The sequence below is a fragment of the Amphibalanus amphitrite genome, unplaced genomic scaffold (genome assembly GCF_019059575.1).
Source record: "Amphibalanus amphitrite isolate SeventyFive unplaced genomic scaffold, NRLGWU_Aamphi_draft 000184F_arrow, whole genome shotgun sequence".
In the NCBI taxonomy this organism is placed as follows: Eukaryota; Metazoa; Arthropoda; class Thecostraca; order Balanomorpha; family Balanidae; genus Amphibalanus; species Amphibalanus amphitrite.
In genome coordinates this window covers 685,251-707,500 of record NW_024881679.1, presented here as the reverse complement: position 1 = coordinate 707,500, position 22,250 = coordinate 685,251, and the positions used below count along the sequence as shown (strand labels likewise).

The 22,250-nt window shown below is 48.8% G+C and overlaps 3 protein-coding genes and 1 long non-coding RNA gene across 4 annotated transcripts in view; 2 read left to right on the top strand and 2 right to left on the bottom strand.

Moving 5' to 3' along the window:
- Positions 1-1,720, bottom strand: part of LOC122384256 (actin, muscle) — a 3,977-nt gene extending 2,257 nt beyond the window's left edge. The window contains exons 1-2 of the mRNA XM_043371451.1: positions 1,545-1,720; positions 467-608 (exon numbers count right to left, since the gene is read on the bottom strand). Coding sequence (XP_043227386.1) covers positions 467-592 — 126 coding nt within the window. The 5' untranslated portion in view covers positions 593-608; positions 1,545-1,720. The remainder of the gene's footprint in view (positions 1-466; positions 609-1,544) is intronic.
- Positions 1,721-8,117: 6,397 nt separating this feature from the next.
- On the top strand, positions 8,118-9,980 carry LOC122384255 (dnaJ homolog subfamily C member 27-like). The gene is made up of 2 exons (XM_043371450.1): positions 8,118-8,223; positions 8,393-9,980. Exon 2 carries the CDS (start codon positions 8,773-8,775, stop codon positions 9,553-9,555), a length of 783 nt encoding a protein of 260 aa, XP_043227385.1. The 5' UTR covers positions 8,118-8,223; positions 8,393-8,772; the 3' UTR covers positions 9,556-9,980.
- A 3,562-nt stretch (positions 9,981-13,542) lies between these two features.
- LOC122384254 lies at positions 13,543-15,399 on the bottom strand. The gene is made up of 2 exons (XR_006257004.1): positions 14,568-15,399; positions 13,543-13,951 (listed from the first exon to the last, which is right to left on the bottom strand). It is a non-coding gene; the product is annotated as an uncharacterized LOC122384254 (long non-coding RNA).
- Positions 15,400-15,976: 577 nt separating this feature from the next.
- Positions 15,977-22,250, top strand: part of LOC122384252 (protein Wnt-11b-2-like) — a 29,767-nt gene continuing 23,493 nt past the window's right edge. The window contains exons 1-3 of the mRNA XM_043371449.1: positions 15,977-17,041; positions 19,785-20,026; positions 20,590-20,879. Coding sequence (XP_043227384.1) covers positions 16,974-17,041; positions 19,785-20,026; positions 20,590-20,879 — 600 coding nt within the window. The 5' untranslated portion in view covers positions 15,977-16,973. The remainder of the gene's footprint in view (positions 17,042-19,784; positions 20,027-20,589; positions 20,880-22,250) is intronic.

Genomic DNA, 22,250 nt, shown 5'->3' with positions numbered 1-22,250 from the left:
CTAAAATTACCGCCCCGCCCCGCGCTCCACCGCCTCCCGGCAACGCCTTATATGGCGGCGTCGAGACCGACGAACAGCGGCAGAAGCGGAAACGACGGAAGGGGTGCAGCTGGGAAAAACGAATAGTTCCCAGCTGCTGTCCCCGAAGACAGCTGCGACAATGAGAACACATCCCGGCAGCGTCTTCATGCTGCCGGAAGCATTACTTGTTTTGTAAAATTTAGCTCAGTCCATCAAATTTCAATATTACCAATTTAAAGCCCGATCTATTGATTGGCAGTCCACATTCAGTAGGTACGCCAAAGTTGCTCCTAATGGTTGTCCAACAGGCTGGAGCTGTTGTAGTTGTAAGTGGCTCTGTCAAGAAGCGGTTATATTGTTTGATAGACGGTGCTGCCTGTTTATCCTCTAGCTGGTATGGTAATCGCCTTATCCTGTAGCTGATGTGCTTCTATCCGGTCCTGACCTGATGGCGCGGCCGGCCGACGATGGACGGGAAGACAGCTCTGGGCGCGTCGTCACCGGCGAACCCAGCCTTGCACATGCCGGAGCCATTGTCGACCACAAGCGCGGCAACGTCGTCGTCACACATCTTGGTTGATTAGAGTCTGAAACAGCGGAGAACAACGGGTCAATTATAATCTCAACGCAACTGCAATACGCGTTGGTGATGTTGAAATGAGTAATAACTTCGCAGCAATCGCGTTCTAGCATGACCTAACCTCTTCCCAGTTCATCAAATTATTGGCATGGACGAACGAGGGCAAATTATTAAAAGGGAAGTTACGGTAAATAGAAAACTTGAAAACTAAAAACCGTATTTTTATACATGTTGTCATAGATAACAGTAGAACTGTTATCTGAACTGAACTGTTCTACTGTTATCTATGATGTTGTCAATAAAACTCTTTAAACTTGACACCAACGAAATGAATTTTTTATTGTTTTAAACCAGCTGCTTTGGACGTTTCGTTGTATTATATATAAAAAAGATAAAAAACTGTTTAGTGTCGAATTTAATGAGTTAAATCCAATACAGATATGAGTATGCAAATATCCATTCAAAGCATACAAGATGATAATTTGTTATCATCTAAGCAAACGCTTCGCTGTTTCTCTCGATTTTAAATCAATTATCGATGGACGTTTACATGCAAAGGCTCCCGACAATGCTTATCTTTGTTTCATAAGCATATCTGTTATTGAAAAGTTGATGAAACTTAAATGCTTATTCAAATGAATTGGCATTGGCTTTGAAGTTATAACTGAACTTCAAAGCTAAATAAGAAGCCTTGATATGTCAATCAAATTTTTGATGAAAACCAAACCAAGGTCGTTATATTGCTCTGGCTGACAGCCTTTAGCACTCGTCACTTTCTCACGGTTCCTTCCTCCCAAAATTGACACTTTCTATCACGTATGGAACCACATGAAGATCTGGACGGACAGCCGTTTCGCTACCACCCTTTCGACCGCTTGCACTGAGTACCGCACCTCGATACCACAACACACCACCGTAACGACGGCGGCGGCTGGCCTCCTACCTGGCACTCGGTGTGGATCAGACGGACACCCCCTCGGAGACTGTGGGCCCGCCCCCCGCCGACGGCCCTTATATACCTTCAGCGCGTGCCAGCCGGCCGGGCCCTTACTTGGTGGGGTGGCCCGTCGGCGGCGACACGGCGCGCGCAGCCGGCAGCGCGTCGGGCCCGACGCCGTCGGCCGGCCGGCCGCGCCGCCCACCAAATATGGCAGAGGGGACGGGCGGCGGCGATGGTGGCGGCGGCGGCGACCGGCCAGCAGCCGCCGCCGCCACCGCCCGTGAGTACGCGCCCTTGTCGCGGTCCTGTTTTAGCCGCCGGCGTCCCTCGCAGCGGTGATTTAGTTAGCGGGAGGGATGGGGGAGGGGACCACCCGTTGCGGGGACAGTGGAGACGGGGAAGAGATAGGTGGCTGTCCTGTTCCCACTGGCATCCGTCCTCACTGCCATCAACCGTCTATACCTGCTTTGCTTGCTTGTGCCACGCGACCCTGATGTTTTTGGACTATCTCTAATTTAGTTTTGATTGCATTTGTGACATCGTTTTCATCTTCGGGGCATATAAGAAATCTCGGTAGGTAAGCATGTGCTCGTATCTTGTAACGACTCCATCCACTGAGACAAGTGCCTCAGTAAAGCGACCGGACCTGTGCCAATAGTGCTTGGAAATCCGGAATGTTATTGACAATAATCGACATTAGGGCCCCCTAATGAAGTTTAGTGGCTCGACGAGGCGCGAATTGGAGACTCCGCGAGCCGCCTGGTCCGAGGCAGGGTCGGGAGAACACTCTGTGGGGAGGGGGCGAGGACGGGGAGGGAGGGGGAAACGGGACGGAGGTCCACCATACAGGTTACCACGGCGCACCAATCGGCGGTGGCGGTTTTGGCCCGGCATTGGGCCGCGGCCGGGGACCGGTGAGCCGCGGCGGTGTTTTCCCTAGTGCCCAGGTGAGTGCAACACCTGCCGCGGCGCGAGACGCGTGCCCGCCTACACCGGTATAGGCGTCGAGAGACTTGACCAAGTGTTCCGGGGCTGTCCCAATGTTAACCTAGAAACGCGGAGGTCGTCTTGTACCGCTTTCGCGTCAGAGCTCAGCGGATAGGGTTCAGAGGGGGCCGCCGGTGGAGGTTCACCGCGACAACCGCTCCGCCGTGCGGCGCAGCAGGGCCGTGTGTGCTGCGATTACCCGGGAAATCAATAACGGATTCCCTAGGGGACCTGTTCAGACGCCCGGCTCTTTTTAGACCTGTCCCACCCGATGGGAGCTTTGTGGTGTCGGTCGGGGTGACACGGACGACGCGGTCGCCGTCTACGATCACATTCAGGCGATATGTCGCTATATATCGAACTTTTGGGGGTCATAATAGACACCGTCGCCACTGTCCGGTTATCGACTCTGAGTGTGCCAATACACTACAATTGCCTATCGGTTCCAGTTGGGGCATTTGGTGGTAGATGAGGAGCGCAACCAAAAAGTGGGTGAGTACGGCCAATAACAGCCAAATGGGAATGGGAGCACGGGACAATGGCGATAGAGGAGGAAACACTAATCGACATTAGGGCCCCCTAATGAAGTTTAGTGGCTCGACGAGGCGCGAATTGGAGACTCCGCGAGCCGCCTGGTCCGAGGCAGGGTCGGGAGAACACTCTGTGGGGAGGGGGCGAGGACGGGGAGGGAGGGGGAAACGGGACGGAGGGGACAGCCGTCAGTCTGCGGCAGAGGCCGGCGGGGAGCGGAGATGGACCGCGGACAGCGCGTCCCCCGCCCACCATCCCCACACAGCGGCCCCTCTTCCTTTCTTTTTCTCTCTCCTTCTCTCGTTTTTTTTTTTTAACTCCACTCCTGCGTCGTTGTCTTTGTTAGTTGTCCCCAGTAATAGGTACCGTCGTCTCACCCAAGGTTGTGGTAGATGAGGAGCGCAACCAAAAAGTGGGTGAGTACGGCCAATAACAGCCAAATGGGAATGGGAGCACGGGACAATGGCGATAGAGGAGGAAACACTAAAAACATGGTATTCCTTACTCTCCTGCGTATAATATTTAAGGTGCCAGAATTATTGCAATTTCTGACACCATTTCGCTCCTAATTGGGCTAGAGCTTCGCAGGAAAAGAGCCTGCTGTGATGGGTGTTGTAAGATGAAACGAATGGTACCTACCCAAAATCAAAATCATCAGGACAGCCGATGAACTCCAAAGTCAGTTCAACAACCATAAACTCAGTTAAATAACTCTGAAACAGAACATTTTTTAGTGCTCTAGCGAGGAACATATTGAATATAATCAAACGAATAAATGAAGTTAATCTTTTCCTCGAGACGGTGTAAACGATCACTTCGTCGATCTAAATATATACTATTCGGCCTGTACATTTCCGATGTCGAGGAAAAGTCCAACTGCATTATTTAAACTAGAAAAAGGCTAAGTTTTGAACTCAAACACGACCACAGATAAGCTACAATGACCCTGGATAGCCTTAAAACATAGCGGCTGTTGTGTGGCAGCGAGCAAGCATAAAATGCGAAGCACTCTTTGAGCATAGCGGAAATATAAGCAGCCCGGCCGGCGGCCCGGCCTGAAAGGCTTTTAAAAGGGTTCAAAGCTACAACCGTTTGATGAGGGTCTTCCGCATAGGGTAACCTCATCCCTTCAAGCGTCCGTAAGCACATCAACAAAATGCCTTCTGGCCTGGGTGACCTATATGGGCCGACGAACGAAATAGTGGCACCGAACTTGTGCATTTGCAAAGTAAGACCCCAACTTTTTATGGGTACGACCCTTTTAGCTGGTCCCGAACGGTGCACTAGGCTACAGTGTAATCGTTCCAGCTGTTAAAAAACTCAAAATGTTTATTTTTTTACTTTACCTATAAGGGTCTTACTTTATCCTACCTAGTTATACCTAGTCATGCACTGAAAATAAAAACCCTGTTTCCATATGCATTATTCATAGACCGGATGTCTTCCCTGGACTGACGGGGAGGACTTTTCTGACTTCTTATCTCTAGTCTCTCCACCAACTGTCCCTCACTCCTCAGGCTAGACTGCAGAGTGTAAATACTGATCGGTATGAAGTCGGCTCCTCGTGACAGTCAGTTGGACCCGCTCAGATGAGGCATGCCACCGAGGCCGTGTGTGATCCCTCCTGCCGGAATGACGGTCGGTGCCGTCGGCCCACTGCCAGGCCGACTGGCTCACTGGAGCCCAGAAATAAGCGGAGGCCAGGCCCAGTCGACCGCCGCGGTGGCCTCGCACCGCCCGCCTCCCGCCCCTGGCCACCGCCCACCGTCTCGCGCTGTTCAGTCTCATCGAGGCTCCGACCCCGCCCACCGCCAACCGTCCACCGCCCCCTGCCGCCAGACTGTCGTTGTTTTTTGTCGGATTAGGGCGCGTGCCGCCAGTTTGTCGCCAAACTCTCAACACCCAATTAATGCTCGGCATTCCGTTTGCACTTATCCCTCCGTCGCAATTATCTGCTTCGAAGTCGGGACATTGCGGTGGTATGTAATTGTGTGAAGCGTAGAGGGGACGCCTGCACAGCCGCTGACAGAGCTGGAATATAGGACATCATCTGCTATCCGTCACGTGCATTCTTATCTATCTTGTGCATCTTATCTATCTTCTTATCTAGTCAGTCCTGGTCTTCCTGCCAAATGGACATGTCTCGCCACGGTGCTCTCTCCTTCCTCACAGTTCCTGGATTTCTAGCTCAACATTCCGGGAACGGGAATCACTGTTTCATAACTAGCCCCCAGCGCCGAAGTTTTACTAGTTCCACGTCCGTCCCCTCGAGTTTCATCTGTCCCGGTAGAGCTAGAGGTCGGTAAGCTCGGACTCAAAACCCCTGCGGTGTACTACCACCACTCCGTCCGTCCCGTGCCCGGGGCCGAGGCGGTGTGAAGAGGTGCTCTCTCCGAGGAGCCCACTCCGACCCCGCCAGCGCCACCGGCGCCGCCGGGGCTATATTCAGAGCATGACCAACGAGAGAACGCGTCAGCGGGAGCCTCGCTCCCTCCCCTCCCCTCTCCTCCCTTCCCTCCTTCCTTCGCGAGGTCTGGGGTGGGTAACACCTGTCCCACGTAGCTCACAGGCAGTCACAGACAGTCCGACGATAATGGGGACCTCCCACAGTCTTCGAGAGTATCCGTTACACAATACACATACATACAGACGAAATCTCCTGTTAAAACTGATCGTATTTCTGAAATCCATGAACGTTTCAATCACTGCAACAGATACATCCCAAATCACGCTAATTTTCATATTTCAATCAACTATTTCTTTGTCAAAAAGGGTCAGCTTAAAAAGTCGACTTACGGTAAGGGTCTTGACATGACCGAACTCCCCTTCTTCTATCGATAACTTACGGCGCATGCCTCAGTAGAGCCCACAACCACTGGCAGCATAGGGACACGGTGAATGTCACTGTTGGCGGCTCCTTTCCTCCAGACATGGCAAGTCTTGAGGGATGTGACTATTCTATTCAAACTGTTTTTAAATATTTTGCACATTAGTTGAAGCATAGCCGGGATAATAAGTGAAAATGTTGTTGGCATTTGAGTTATAATGAAATGCATATTGGCATTCAGGAATAGTGGATGTGCCTTTAATTGTTGTCATAACTTAGATACGTGTTAGGAAGCATTTTGGTGGAAAGTCGCGCCTCCATGAACATCAATAGCTTGGTAACGTAATATTATGAAGAAAGAAGAAACAAGCCACAAAATATGTTCACCCTCACTGTTGTTTTTTTCTCCCTCTCACTCTTTCTCTCTCTCTCTCCCTCTCTCTCTCTCTCTCTCTTTCTCTCCATCTCTCTCTCTCCATCTCCCTCTCTCTCTCTCTCTCTCTCTCTCCTCTCTCTCTCTCTCCTCTCTCTCTTCATCTCTCTCTCTCTCTCTCTCTCTCTCTCTCCTCTCTCCTCTCTCTCTCTCTCTCTCTCTCTCTCAGGGTTGACAGTTTGGCACTGACGAGAAGCTGGGTCAGTGTGTCAACCCCCACGGCAGCCGAGGACTGTCCGTCACAGGAGGGTCGTCTGACCTCCCGTGTCGCGTCACCTACTGAGCGACCTCAGATATGTTTAATGGTTTCAGATAGATTTCATGGTTTCAAATAGATTCCCCAGATAGACGTGGTGGCCTCACTCGAGCTTTGGTGATCCGAAGCAGATGCGATGGCTCCAGATGGATTTGACGCTCTCGACGATAAGGTGCACGTAGATTCGGTGATCACTGATCACAGCTATTTTTGGTGGTCCCAGGCCGATTAAGCGATCATACAGTTATACATATATACCTACCCGTAGGCTAGGCCATTCTAATTACATGCATATATTTGGTGGCCCCTGGATGTTTTAGAGACTCCAATTTAATTCTGAGATTTGAAATAGACTCGGTGTTTCTGAGAATTGATGATATGAAATATATAAAGATATATCCCGTGGATATAGAGGAAAATTTGGAGAAACCTGCACTACGTATGCAATCGTTGGTTTGCTTTCAAATTTGCTCTCTGGATTAGTGGCTTAATATTAAATTTTATCGCAGTCTTTTAACGTTTTATGCAGAAAAAAATATTGTTAATGTTTTGTCGACATCTCGAACTTTGGAGCTTTGTACATGGTTATGTTATGAAATATGCTAGATTACTTGTCCCAAGTTCCCAACCTTAGATATTTGTAGGACATGCGCAACGTTTTTTTTTTTGTTTTTTTTTTTTGCACCCAGGTTGACAGACATCGTGCAATAAAACGTCAGGCAAAAAAATAATATATGACACCTAGGTTAGACCATTTTTGTTGCAAGTTTTGGGACTGAAAACAAATCGATACAGAAAAGGCACTAAAACTTCAAACGAATTCAACTAGACGTTTGAAACCTCCATCGAAGAGTCCAGTGTGATGCGACACTTGTGATCTGGAGCCACGCGGGCTAATTATGAAATAAAATAAAAATACATTCATAACTGGCCGCATCAGCTCATTGATGAAGCCATCTGAGAGGCCCCATCGGGCGAGCCTAAGCTACGAGGGCGACTGAGGAGGCTGTGGGGGCGGCTGCGGAGCCTGTAGAGGGGCGGCTGAGGCTGTGAGGGCGGCAGCTATGAATGTTTCGACTCGCCGGGTCGGCGGCAGCCGAGGGCGGCGGTGGCGGCCAGCTCTCTGCCGTGACGTCATCGGCCCGGTGGGCGCCAAAAATAACGCCCCTCCCGGTGCCCTGGCTCGAACCGACCGGCGCGCCGCCACCGCCGGCATCATTGACCTTTTAAGGCAAGGACACTCAGCGTGCAAATGTAGGTAGGTGTGTTGAGGGGGAGTGTTGTGTTTTGTTTTTGTATTTGATAACAAGTTCTTTGTTTTTGCTTGCACTAAAAAGCGACATTCGCTAACAGTTAAGTTACAGTAATTGGTTAGCCGCTATTTAGAGCTTGGAACAGAATAGCCTCGAACTCCTTGTCTTAGTAATTTGGTAGAATAATTTTGATTTTTGTCGTATTTTAGAATCGTGACTTAATTTAAAATAAGAAGTCGAATGTATGCAAATACACGTTCTATACAAGGATATAATTAAAATTCAAGACGAAAAAAAATTGGAGCGAAAGACATCAAACAAGCCCAATTCGTTGTTTCTAAAAACTTAACTCTGACACTTATGATAAATGAGTTTATGACATTTACGTGCAGCCGGTAAGCACATTAAAATCTTGCGCTATTTATTACATTATTCTTATGAAGTGATGGGGACTTTCTCGGCTGAATTTTGTTACCTATCGTTTCTGCCTCGATTCGTTTGATGTGCACATCATGAAAGTGTTTTTCAACAGCCTCAGTCATTTTTCTCTGGCTCTGATTTCAGCGAGGACATTCACGACAACATCTGCGGCCAGCCACAATCCGGTTGATTCTCGGGCTCATGATATGAAAATGTGAACCGGCAGTGCTTCTAGCTCCGACTGAGCCATTTGACGGTTAATCGTTGGGCAGTTCGCCAGTTCAACAGTGGGCCAGAGATCCCACCAACAGTGAGCCTAAAGACAGTGAGAGGTACGACCACGCGCTGACAAGCAGTGACTCTGAGACAGTGATTTGACCAGCAGTGACCAGCAGTGACCCTCACGGCCCAGTGAAATAGGAGTGAGCTCCGGACCTCGATTCTCGACTGGCGGCGGACTGCAGTGACTGACTGGCCGATTCCCCCACCCAGTCTGCCTGTGTCCCAGGCCGAGGTCCAACAGTATGAACCACACTGTCCGCGTAAAGGTGCTCACTCTGGGCAGCTGTCAGACCGGCAAAAGCTGCCTGGTGAAGCGCTACTGCGAGCGCCGCTTCGTGCCCAAGTACCTTCCGACCATCGGGATCGACTATGGCGTGACTCGCATCACCGTCGACGGTGTCGACGCGCGGGTGCACATTTTTGACACGTCGGGCCGTCGGCTGTTCGCCGACGTACGCACCGAGTTTTACGCCGGTATGACGGCGGTGCTGTTGGTGTATGACGTTACCGAGAGAGCCAGTTTCGCAGCTCTGGACGGCTGGCTGAGGGAGCTGTCCGGCGACGGCAGCCCGCCGCTGCTCGTCGTGGCCGCTAATAAGACAGATCTGACACCCCGAGACGTGTCCGCAGAGGAGGGCGAGCGGTGGGCGGCCCGAATCGGTGCACCCCACTTCCAGGTGTCGGCCAGCTCCGGCGCCGGGGTGCAGCAGCTGTTTGACGAGTTCTTCCAGATGGCAGTGCGGTCGGCGGCTGGCGGCCGGCACCGCGAGGCGGCGCCACAGTCGCCGTCGCCAGGCAGCGCTCCGCTCGCCTCCTGGCTGCGACGCATCTTCAGTGCCCCCAACGACTGGGATAAGCTGGGTTTGAGGCCCGGCTACACGAAGGAGCAGGTCAACAAGGCCTACAAGACGCTGGCCGTGATGCTGCACCCGGACAAGAACGGCAGCCCAGAGGCCGCCGAGGCGTTCCGGATCGTCACCAACGTGCGCAACAACCTGCTGAAGACGTTCTCGTCACCGTCTTAGCTATGTCTTGTCAGGTCGCCGAAAAAAAGATTAGAGCAACCACTTGGCCTTTCAGTTACAAACCACCCTTATGAGCACGTCGGTTTGGAGGAACGATGTCGTTACTGTCGAGTATTATGGTACCGTCAGTTGGCCCTAAGGCTTCTTACATCGGGTCACTCGGATAGTAAGTATTGTACTGTTGAGTGAGCTGTATTTCTCGTTTACTTCGTGTAACTATTAAGTTCGTTTGAGACCATTGTTGATGTTGATGATAGAATAATAAGATGGAAATAAAAGCTCAGAAGCTATGTTAAATGCCATGATCTTATATGCACTCTCATTTGACTACATAGTAACTAACTATATAGGTAGTAAGGTACTACCTATTATGTCAAAAACAGTTACTTTTTCTTTAATAAACTGAGCTAGAGTGTTTGAATGAACGAATTCACAGAGCCAACTTGACAGAGCCGGAGCACACTCAGCACACAGAGCTTGTTGCGTAAACCTCGACCCGTTAACATCGCACGGTGTGACAATTCCAGGTAACGACAGATTATTGTCAAAGGTGTTTCACAAATGCGATCTTGTTTACCTTTATATTTCGTAGTCCGTCGGTCTCTTTTCGATCTGATAAGGCCACGTAAGAGCTTTGAGTTTGGGGTGATAGAATAGTCTTGTGTGGCATGAGATAACCCAATTGACGGATTCATTGACGTTGGTAGCTCCGTCTCCTGACGAAGCTACCAACTCGAATGAATCGGTAAAGAATTCGATCGTTGCCTTGTCACCAAGTGGTCTTTCGGAGCAGCCTCGGCGGCGCACCACGTCTCCAGCCGTCCATAAACCCCTCATACCGTGCCCGGTAAATCGTCCTGGCACGTGGCATCAGCACTTTAGCCGTGTCGTGCAACCCAGCCCCCAGCCAACAGACTGCACGAACAGCGACTGAATTCCTGTGAACAGAATTATGTGTTCGGTGACCTTCAGTTATGGGACTATTCGACCCACCTGAAATCTGAGAATAGCTGTGACCTGATGAAATAATGTTTATTTCGCAAAACATAAAAATGCAGCGATGATAGATTCTAGGATTTATCGTAAAAGATCATTCCAAGCAAGAAATAAACACATTTCTACAAAAAAAAAAATGGATATGAAGTTTTGTAATGTCATGGTTTAGGTAAGAAAATATGAGGAAGACGTTATCTTTTTATAGATTTGCACTTGGTTGTAACCAGCCTATTATACGAATAAGGGTACATTAGTTCATAACAGGTTATTTCCGTACAACATTGCTTCGGAAAAAAAACATTCCTTTTTAAATCGTTGGATATCACAGTTTTATTTACCGGCTGTCAAACTATGCATGGATGCACTGCAATCGTGGTGAAGTCTGCATCATGCAATCCAGAGGTTCGCTATGCAGGATAAGATGAGCCAATTTAACGGCGGTCGACTCAGCCCACCGTGGCACAGACTACAGGATTGCTGCAGAGCCCCTTTAAAACGCTGCCTGAGACCTGGCAGATGTAAGCCCCGCTCAGCGAGTACACTGACAATAGTTAGGCACCAAATACCATGCAGGCAGGCACTGTTGTTGTAGGTCAAAGAAGCCTGATAGATACTTCTCGCAGCTGAAGTGAAGGTCGTTTGATTAGTTTTTGGTGTGAAAGTAATTGGGCGATAAGTAAAGTAATTTTGTTGAGGCAATTACGGTAAAGGCATCCAGACATTTAACGTCCGTAATTTGCTTGATCTGTTCAAATATAGGCATTTAAGATGTTATTGACTTGATGTGAGATGACTTTGAAGCTATTGAACCGAATAAAAAGAACCGCATTGCAAAAAAAGGCCGATTGACCTTATTGACAGGCAACATAACTGAAATGGTCTTGTGACACAAATAAAACCCCGAAACGTACACATTGGTACACTTCATCATCTCCATCGATCGCGGTTAGTCAAACGCACCCGGTGACTTCCTTTACTTGATGTTTCGATATAATAAACTAGAAGAACCAGGGCTGCGGAGTCGGAGTCGGAGTCGGAGTTGAAGTCGGTCGGAGTCGACAATTCTGCCCGAAGTCGGAGTCGCAGTCGCCGAAATCCTACCGACTCCGAGTCCAGAGTCGAAGTTAACGCTGCATGGCTCAACGTCATGCACTGCACCTGTTTGATTGACGATATTGCGCTCGAAATTAGATTTTGTCGAAAAAAGACCACTTTACTGTTTTGAACAAACGTTTTCAGCTGAGCGAAAGATGCAGAAGACGGTGAATTCCCCAGAACCTGCTTTTTAATTCTGTTCTGCATGCTATTTTTAATGCGTATTTGCAACGCAAAGCCCTGGAACGCACAAAGGATCGTTTCAGGCAAAATAAAACATTTTGAACTTCAATAACACGATATGGATTTTAATAGAACCGTCCGGAGTCGGAGTCAGAGTTGGAAGTCGGAGTCGGTGTCGGTTTTTGAAGCTGGAGTCGGAGTCGGAGTCACCCTAAAATCCATCGATTCCGCAGCCCTAAGTAGAACACATAAAAAAGATGCAATGCAGCATGTTTCAATGAATTTTCTTCCCCAAAGAAAATTCTCATTTCCTTTCTCAGAAGCTGAGAAAAGATCAATAGCCATATGAAGCGTTATATCACATGCACATCACGATAGTTATCTGAATAAATATGCCACCTCCGACGAATTTTTCTGGATAAAGGAGTTCACACGACCAGGTTTAAACGCAGATCTTCTCACTAGGCATTCAAATTCCAACTTGGTGACTGAGCTGACTGCTGAGCCTTCCAAAGAATCGGCTTTGGGGCCCAAGTCTGCCACGCCCGGTCACGCACTATCGAAGGCTTCCGACCATTCCATAGACAGAGCTGGACCGCTGCGCCGAGCAAGTTTCCAGGACGCGGAGCAAGATGCGTCTCGGCTGCACCACGAGATATTCAGTGAGTTCGGGTGCCTATCGCCTACATTTCCTTATGTGATATACGCATATTTAAGTGCCGGCCTTGGTGAGCGACGCCTAGCCAAGCGGCTCAGACTGAGTGCTCGTTCGGATACCTAAGACATGCCATATTTGTGATAATGCAGGCTCGATGCTGGCCAAGGCGACTCTTGTGCGCCCTTCATTTCCAGATATAGCTACTGACGTAATTCGCAACGCACGCAACGTGTGACCGACCAACGGCTAACCTTTGCCCGCCCGACCACCCAGAATAGCCTTCCTCGGAACCGATAGGCCTCGTTCCAAACTCGATTATCTGGCGCGCAATTAAATGATTAGAGACAGGACGAGCAAGAAGGATGGCATAGAATTGGAATTCGCCCAAAGAGAATTACAAACCTCGGTGAGCAATTATATACTGATGAGCTTGAAGTTTAGATATTACAAAAATGTATGTCACTCATCACTCAAGTTTTCTTCACATTTTTTTTTTCGGACTCTGTCAAATTCCGACTATTGCCATTTGCCTCTTGTCCTGTTTCAAACGAAAGCTGTCGTCAAAAACTGGCAGAGATTAAAGTAAGTGACTTGACCTCAGCTGACCGTTTTAGAAATAAAAGACCGAGTTGTAACTATCGCTGATGCAATAGCTGAGACCGTCCCGTGAGACAGGCTATTTTTCATCAGCATTCGGCATCCACTGTCCATGGCAGACACCGTCTTTTCTTGTGACGGCCCCTCTCCACTCACCGTTACCGTAACTATTATTGTTATTGTTATTGTTACTAACCGAATCAGCCTCTTTCGCGCGAGCGGTCGTTTCAGGTAATGGCAAGGCGGTTAGCGTACTAACGTTATTTCCAGCTTTCTTGTGGGATCCGACTAGTCTGGGATGGATTCAGGCTTTACCTAGATGTTCCAGTCGAATAGCGTCCTAATAACGGATAGTGCTTCTACAAAGTTAATGCAAAACGACGGTATTACCAAAAAAAAACTTCTACCCGCTTAGACGAGCCGGACTAAAAGCTATGACACATCCATCAAACATAACAGACGACACGCCTCGCTTTTTATTAGCATAAAAATGGAAAAACTGACCAGATTCAGTTGTAAATTTGATAATGCATTTCAATTCAACTAAAGTGATACACTTTTAGCGAAAAACGTGCAGCGCTCACCGCGTATAAATTAAAGCTGCTGAACATCCAGCAACACAGCAGCGGGTAAAAAAAATGTTGGACTACATACGCTGGCAAACTGTATCAATAGTCTTGCTCTGCCTGGCTGGTAGTCACGGCAGCTAGACGGCGGTTCTAACTGGGACTAGTTGAGGGGCACGGCTCCGCCGCCGCCCTGCAGATGGTCGTAGTAGTCTCCCCTGCCGTCCATGGAGCGTTTGCAGGCGTACAGCAGACCACCGATCAGGACTATGCCAACAACCACGCCAACCAGAATCATGGCCTGTGAATGGTGAATGCACACAGGTCAATGGCAAATGGTTTGGCGCTGGTATTTCGATAACATGCGCATTCTGTATCAGTCTATGTGGGCTGAAAGTGTTTGTTGGATAACATATCTGTCGAGCCATGCCATTATTAGAATTGAAGGGGAAATATACAATTTAATATTTTGAACGATACTTTTCAGTGCCCCACACTTGTCGTTTCTGTTACTTGCTCTTCCCTTTGATTAGCTGAAAATGTGAATTATTACGATCTCCTAACCAGATGGTCTACCTTCATAAGCGTACTTTGCTATCCTGCCAAAGTGGTGAACAACGGGAAGCGTTTCTTTTAGTAAGTGTAAATCAGTAAGTCTACAAGCAAACATCGCTCTATGATTCTTGAGATTCTACCTATTGAATGGGGAAAGGTTTCTGTCCGGCATTCTGTTCCTTTGGCTCATGACAAGAAACGTCAATATCTAATGTATTGCTCGTTTTCAGAGCACAACCTCTGAATCACCTGTGTCTGTATTTTGAAGCATGAAATGGAAATGGCCAGAGTAGTTGGGCCGCTTAACGAGTCCGTCTTAGTTAGCCGTTATGGTCACGGAAAAAAGCCAGCGATCAACTCACCTCGGTTGTCCGGCTGATGTGGGTCGCCTTGGATGCTGCTGGGGCCACAGTCGATCCAGAATGAGTCATTTTCAGTTGGAGCTTGTGGGCATCCTCGAGTGTGATGTTGTGCATTTTCCCAGCAGTCACATTGGATGATGCCACGCGAGCCGCTTGCACTTTATCTAAAAGAGCTTCCATCGATTTCTTGTACTGATCTGTATTGAGCACTGGGATAGGGATGATGTCGTGAACCACACGGATTCCAATACCAAGAAGATTAATTCTCAGCATATAGTATTTCTGTTCCGCTGTGAGGTAGTGCTTGACATTATACGGCGTTGTTGTTTCAATCTCTTCTTCTGAAGATGTAACATTTGATGTCTCGGTAAGATTTTTGAGCATGTCCTTCAGTTCATCCAACGTTGCCTCTGCAGTTTTGTTGTGGGGATGCTTTTTCTTAACGTGGTGGTCTGTTGGCTCCTCAGATTCGACTTCATTTGATTCTTCGATTACATGTTCATCCGCAGCAGCTTCAGCTTCAGCTATTTCTTCATCGCTTTTTGTGTCTAGTTCTGGTAATGACTCTTTTGAAAGCAGCACACTTTTTGCCGCTAACGCGGGGATAATATATGTAATATAGCATGTAAGCAAAATGTATTCGAATTTCATATTAGCTAAATAACTTTGTTGACATAAAGGAACAAACGCAATAAAAAATAACAACAAAAAAAAAACTCAAAGAAACCACGGTTCGAAATTTCTATGTCAAGGACGACTCCAAAGCACAGCGTTTAATTTTATAATGTTTCTCATGATTACTTCCACGTGACAAAAACAGGGATGGTCTTTGTTCTGTTTCTTTTGGAGAAAATGAATAAGGCCATGCATATCTTGAACATGAAACCCGGGGGAACCCGAGGGAAGCCTGCCAGAAGTCGCCGGAGCTGAAAAATTTCCAATTCTTTCCGGAACCGGAGCTGGGGTCAGGTGCGTTTTAAAACGTTTGAAATTTTAACCAAAGCATTTAATTTAACCTGCACCTTCCTGTGCCTCTTTGAACGGGTGTCACACAAAACATCGAAACGCAACATATCGAGTCGCAAAAACCGAACGTAAATTATCGAATTCGCAAAATATCTCAACCACACAATGGCAGAAGCAAAGGATTGAACAGACCTATAGGATGAGTCGATGACCCAAAAAAACGGGCCCCAACTTTCGATGCTGTCATTCTGATTTCTGGGGAAAGGAATAAGGAGATACCTATATTCTTCGTACCTATTCCAGAACTGGAATACCGCGTAAATATAGAAAAGTGTAACCATGGAATTTGGGCCAGCAAACCTGCGAACGGCGAATGCCTACATGCACGTGGTTACATATTGTGATCGGAGAATATTGTCGATAAATCTAAAATGTCCTTTGTTTAATTGCTGCGCGTTTATTCCGAAGGAATTCCGGACTGAAGCCAGAATTACATCCTCAGCTGGTTGCCAGTTGCATGATGGTTTTCGATATGGGCTGACGACATTTCAAGATGGCTGAAAGTGAAACCTGTTGCCGAGCTGAAGGCACGTCGCCGTCGGCACGCTCGGCTGGATCCAGTCGGTGCCCGAGGAGCGTGCGGCGGTGGCACAGATTCCGCGTACCCCGGCGGCTCGCGGTGCTCGGAAGTTTGTGGCCAGTCGCGCCGGGGAAATGCAGGCCCGTCTCCGCCGGCCGTCTCCGGACATTCCAGCGGCGTTTCGTGACGGCCCGGCCGTGAGGCGGCGCTCCGTGACGGCCGCGACATCCGTGACGAACCGGCGGCCCGGCCCGGACCGGCGGCCGCTTCCGGGGGCCGGCTGCTCGGCGCCCTCTTCGACAAAGGGTTAATGATGTCCACTGTGATTAATGCAGCCGGCTCTTTGTCCGGGCTAATGGCCGGGGCCGGCGGCCGGACGGCGGAGGGGGCGGGCCGGCCGGCGGTGGCAGCGCGCCGGCTCTGAGCAAAGGTCCATCTCTCGGCGCTCAGAGGCGGCCGGCGCTCGCGCGTGTCTGTCTCTGCCGACCAAGTTCGATCGGCTGCAATCTGTCGCCGATCACTGCCGCTGTCAGGCGGAGGTTGACGGCGACATCCTGTCGACCAATGAGCGTCCGGCAGCCGGCCGACCGGCAGCCAATGGGCGGCTCGACTGCGGCGCCGGCCGCGGCGACGATGGCCCCGCGCCGCGCCGCCAGTGGTGTCAGCAGCTCGCTGTGGGTGGGGGTACGCTCGGCGGTCGGCGGTGACCCGGTGATGGTGCGCGGTGACCGGTGACGGCGACAGGTGACCGCTCCGGTGACAGTGCAGCGGTGTAACGAGTGGGTTGCGCAGCGATCATGCGGCGCGGCGCGCGGGCGCACCTCGACCAGCAGCACGGCGCGCCGGCCGGACTCTGAACAATGCACCTGCTGGGCACACTGCTGTGCCTCACCGTCGTCTGGGAAGCGACCGGCGCCATATCGTGGCTGTAAGTCGGCCAGGGAACCCACTGGGACAGGGAGAAATAACTTTCAACACCCTCCCAGTCAGTCCCCCACATCGGCGCACCCCACCGTGTACCTGCTGAGCTGCTGGCTTTAGGATGCTACACGAGGGCACCTAGCTTTCACAGCCCTCCCCATTACACTGCCACCCGTATACAACAGTCCAGTGTAGCCAAGCTCTATATGTCCGCACTGTGGCGCCCTCCATCCCAGCAGGAGGTCATCCACATTACACAGGCCGGCCGTGGAGCGCCGGGGCCGATTTTCCCGACTGGGGCGGTCACTGAGAGCCCCAAATCGGCGGCCACGGCGGACCGGCGTGTGCCTCACTCATGGCTCTACACCACACATCGTTTCAGAGGAGTTAGTGGTTGAAGGCGTCAAATTTATATCGCAGAGCTAAGCTCACCACTCACCAGTCTAGCCTCGCAAATATAACATTTTACTTACAGATTTTCATTAGACTTAACTATAGGGGTACCTTTTCAAATGTTTTAGAATCTTAGAAAATATCATCGGTTTTTATTTCATGACCTGCCTGAGAGTGGTGAGTGATCCAAATAAACACAAGACAAGCAGTGGTCCTGATGTATGACCCGCTTTATGTTTTGTAAAATATAATTCTTGCACTCTTCGAAATACCAATTCAAAATTCGTCTTTTATAATAGACCTTTATGAGTGCAGAAATATGTTCGATGTTCATCCAAAGAACCATGTTCAACGTCCTCTGGCAACATTATATATTGATATCCGAGAAGTAATTCAGCAGCCCTTCACTATTCAGTTTTATGTATAGGATGTAGGCGAGGAGGAGACTATGCTAAATGCTTATGGTGATGAAATGGACCTGTTCATGCTTGAATGCATTGTACATCAAGTGAAGTAGCAATTACCTTCAAGGCTTCTCGGAGCTTTATTGAAACGAGTAATAAATGAGTGAACTTTTAAAATCAGTGACGAAGTAAACAAAACTTTGGTCAACTATATGTAGGTATATGCCTATAAATTCATGAACGTTGAGCAAGGAGTATAATCTAACCAAATTAGTAAAGCTTCTTGCTTTAAATGGTTAATTTCTTGAGATAAGTCTGCTGCAAAAGTCTAGCTCTGATGTACTCGTATAATTAAATGTCAAGGAACAGCTTATCATTCAAACATACTTATTACTTATGTACATACCTATATACATCAGTTTGAGCAGAGTAGACTTAATACCCTCTGTGTATGTTATACTGCATTTGTAACTGTCGTAGCACGTTTTGCGAAGCTATGTTCTTCTTTGAGACGGTCTATTATTTTATTCGTGGATGTAGAGCTCTGGGGAAAATATTTGAAAAAATACGTGCTCTCGCATAACATCATATCATATCCTATCCTATGTTTACAGCAAAAACGAGCAAAAACGCCACTGTAATTTGTAAATATCGAGGCTTTCTATCACCTCCGATACCATCTATTGTAATTGACGTGCCTACATAATGAAACATCACGTTGAGCTCGTGACTGGTTAAATTACTCATCAATTAAAGCAGCCTGAGTAATGCGGATCATTATCATACCGGGGCCAGATCAGGACGATAGCAAAATGCCTCGTTCAGCAGCTTATGGTAAGCAAAGAATGCCATCAGAGATTGATTGAGTGGTTCTAGAACGGTCTCTTCTCGTTCCTTCGCAAGTGACCTAAAGGCATCATCAGGATGAGAGCATATCTTATCCCAAGAAATCGGCAAAAACTAGTTTTCTCCATTTTCGCTTGACGTATCTAAAGGCTGGATAAGTTTGTCGGTGGGTGTTTTTATATCAACTGCCCAGGGCTGGATGTTTTTTCAGTGTCTGCTGAAGCGTGCCTTTCACCGCCTGTCCGGCACGGCTGCCGAAATAACTGACGGGAGACGTGCGATATGATGGGACCCACTCGGGGGCTGAAAGGCAAAGAGCTACACAGGGCGGGACAGGCATCGGCGACGTTCCACCGATAAAGGCCTGGGTCCATAACTTAAGCGTTGAAGACGGGTGACTTTACGGTGAAAACTGACACTTCACCATAATCCTGAGACAGGCAGCTCGGATTTCTGTGCCCTTACCTAGGCGACCGTAACCTCTCAACCAAACTGCCCGTCTGCCCAGCGTATATACGAGTACGCACGGTACGCGTGCGACTCCATCCGCCTCCCTCCCCTGAACTCCAGCTCAGATCAGCGTGAAACGACCCCCGGCCGGCCGTCCAGGTAAAACAAATGACTGTTCTGTCCGCCCCCCGGGTGGCGGCCCGTGTCCCGCCACCCCTCAGTACTCCGGGGGCGCCTCACCCGCCGGGGCGCCTCACTCACAGGGGCGCCGGGCGCCGCCCGACTCCCGGAAACGGGCGCCGTCCAGCCGCGCACAACGGTCGGCTGGAGCCGACAATAACCCGGCCCGTTCCCCTTCTGTGCCGTTTAATGGGCCTGTTTTACCATTTTTGGTGTGCGCCGCTCGCTGAACCGTGCTTTAGGCATAATGGGGCAGTATTAAAACACGCCAATATTGCCTCTTTAATGTCTGTTTGTTACAATAGATCTTCGGAAATGGGACAAGGCTATCAATGGTATCCCTTGAGCGCCCCATGAGATCTCACCAATCTTGATCCTGACTGAAGATTGACGGCGTCTTACCAATGTCTCACACACGAGGAAGCATATCTGACCTGACCCTATGTAGTCTAATCCACATCTTTGCGCATGTTTCAGAGCGTTTAAGCACGTTGAGCCAGAGACGTGGAACTCGACCCGGCTGTGTCACCTGTCGCGGAAGCACCACGGCTTCGTGAACCGCCAGGTGAAGTTGTGTCGCAAGTACCGCGATGTCATGCGCCACGTGCACACGGCCAGCCACCAGAGCGCCGCCACGTGCCAGGCGATATTCGCCAAACACCGCTGGAACTGCAGCAGCATCAACCTGGCGCCCAGCTACCTGCGAGATTTGACGGCAGGTGAGAAGGGAGCTGGGAGACCGCTGGGAGTTTGAGCAATGACGTGATGGTGTTTTGGATATTTATACTGGACCATATAAAAGTGATTGAGCTGATGTGTTTAAAACATTATTCGCACGCAGAGCTATATAGATGGGAATATCGAATATCATGAAACTTATTGATCTTTTATTGCATGGCCCTTGAACTTACAAGGAATATGCCAGTCATTATTCGAAAACTTTGGAATCTCCATTATCGTGCATTCCGGTACGGACGTGGTATTTCAGTTCATCATGCTATCACATTAACATATTCAACTTTATAGCATGTTTTCTTTCCTCTTTACATCGAAAAGTGGAACTGAAAGACCAGGAAAGGCCAGAACGCCAACAAAATTCACCGTGATTCCTCATTTCGTCAACAGAACTTCATGCTCGTGGTGAGAAGCGTTTGGGCTGCTTGCATCACATTCCACCTTTCTTGAATTAAGTCGTGCAAACCGCATCACTCGGCACTGTCCATGCGGTGTTCTGGACCCGAACCCGACACGGGAACTGACTGGCGACTGTGTCTGTTTACAGGGACGCGTGAGCAGGCGTTTGTGTACGCGCACAGTGCCGCCGCTCTGATGCACTCTGTGGCGCGCGGCTGCAGCGCCGGCACCATATTCTACTGCGGCTGTGGGCGGACGCCGCGACGCGCGCCCGACGGAGACTTTAAGTGGGGAGGGTGTGGAGACAACACCAAATTCGGCCGGCGCTTCGCCAGGAAGTTTGCCGACTCGGCCGATCGGAGAAAATCAAAACGAAGGACGCCTGAAGAGAGGCTCCGAGCCAAAGTGAATCTGCATAATAACCGAGCGGGCAGTAAGGTGAGTTCCATTTCAAGCTGGAGCGGGTCCGGGGAGCCATATGTAGCTCAGGAGCTCTGACTCACAGTGCGTGATGTCTGGCCAGCAGTTCCATAGCTCCCTATCTTGATCCCGTTGAGGTGATGCACCGTAGGGATATTTCCGATCTAGCCTGTCTTAAGTCCCAGAACCGACTTTTCATTTCAATCATTCTTTCGACTTCATTTAGCGTAAAATTGTCTGAATTTTCACGTTATGTATCTCATTCTACCTAAAATAATATTTTTGAGCACAAAAAATGAGCCCAAAGTCAGGCCTTGCTTACCTAACACGCCGGGTGAAATTGAATGCTAAAAACTAGTACTCGTTTATGGGGCTGATAACTCGAAAACAATCATTTCCAGCATTATAAATCGCATATGGTCAAAAAACTACATCGTTTCGGATTATGCAGAGGCATTTCAATAACATATTTATCAAATTTTGAGACTCACACCGCCAAGTTTAAAATATGCTGTAAACGGGATTTAGCTCAGCAGTACGATTTGGAAAAACATAGAAAATCAACAACTTTCGACAAAAGTTGACACTTTAATTCTTATACCATTCGATTTGTCGCAGAATTCTGGTTCGGGAACATATTCAAACTTTTGCTACTTTTTGCTCCTCTCGGAGTAAAGCGGTCTATAGTATCGAGAACGGTACTACGGCGGCGCCCGGCTCAGAGCGATGAGGAGCATGCAGGCTACCGCGCGTTTGACCCCTGACCTGACCTTTCATGACGTCACATATTTGACGTCATACCGTTCAGCCAATGAACGACGGCACTTACTCTTGAAATGCATCCTATAGGATTACTCCTCCACCTGATATGACTGAACAACTGAATTTCGTCTGAATGCCAGCCCGACGAATATTGATAAGGGTGATATGCAAAGGTGGATATCAACTGCTCGAAATTGTTAATCGGAAATGACTCATCCATTTTGGCTGGCATATCAGCTATTGATTTATTACCAATACGTGCTTATTTTCTATATTTTAAATTAACGGTGTTGCTTATAGCCGTAAGATAACAGTTCATCTTGTTGAAATTTTCTGTCACAGTAAATCGATAACGCGGTTTTGCGACGATCTTTATGCCTGATTTAATGTGCTTACCCTTTCCATCTTTCCATTTTTTTCGTGGCAGACGGTTGTTGAAATATTGATCAGTACTGAATTACTGATATGTTAGCTGCATTACCTAAATGGTCTGGATTAACGACGGTGTGAATCAGGGCCTTGTTTCGCCGGTGATAGCAGCACGCTGCTTTTACACGTGTCAAATTGGGTTTCCATGGAAACATCAACAGGCCCATTGCTCCAACACTACCACAAGTGTGACGTCAG

Coding starts and splice junctions, on each gene's coding strand:
- LOC122384255 (XM_043371450.1), top strand. CDS start 8,773: ATGAACCACACTGTCCGCGTAAAGGTGCTCACTCTGGGCAGCTGTCAG.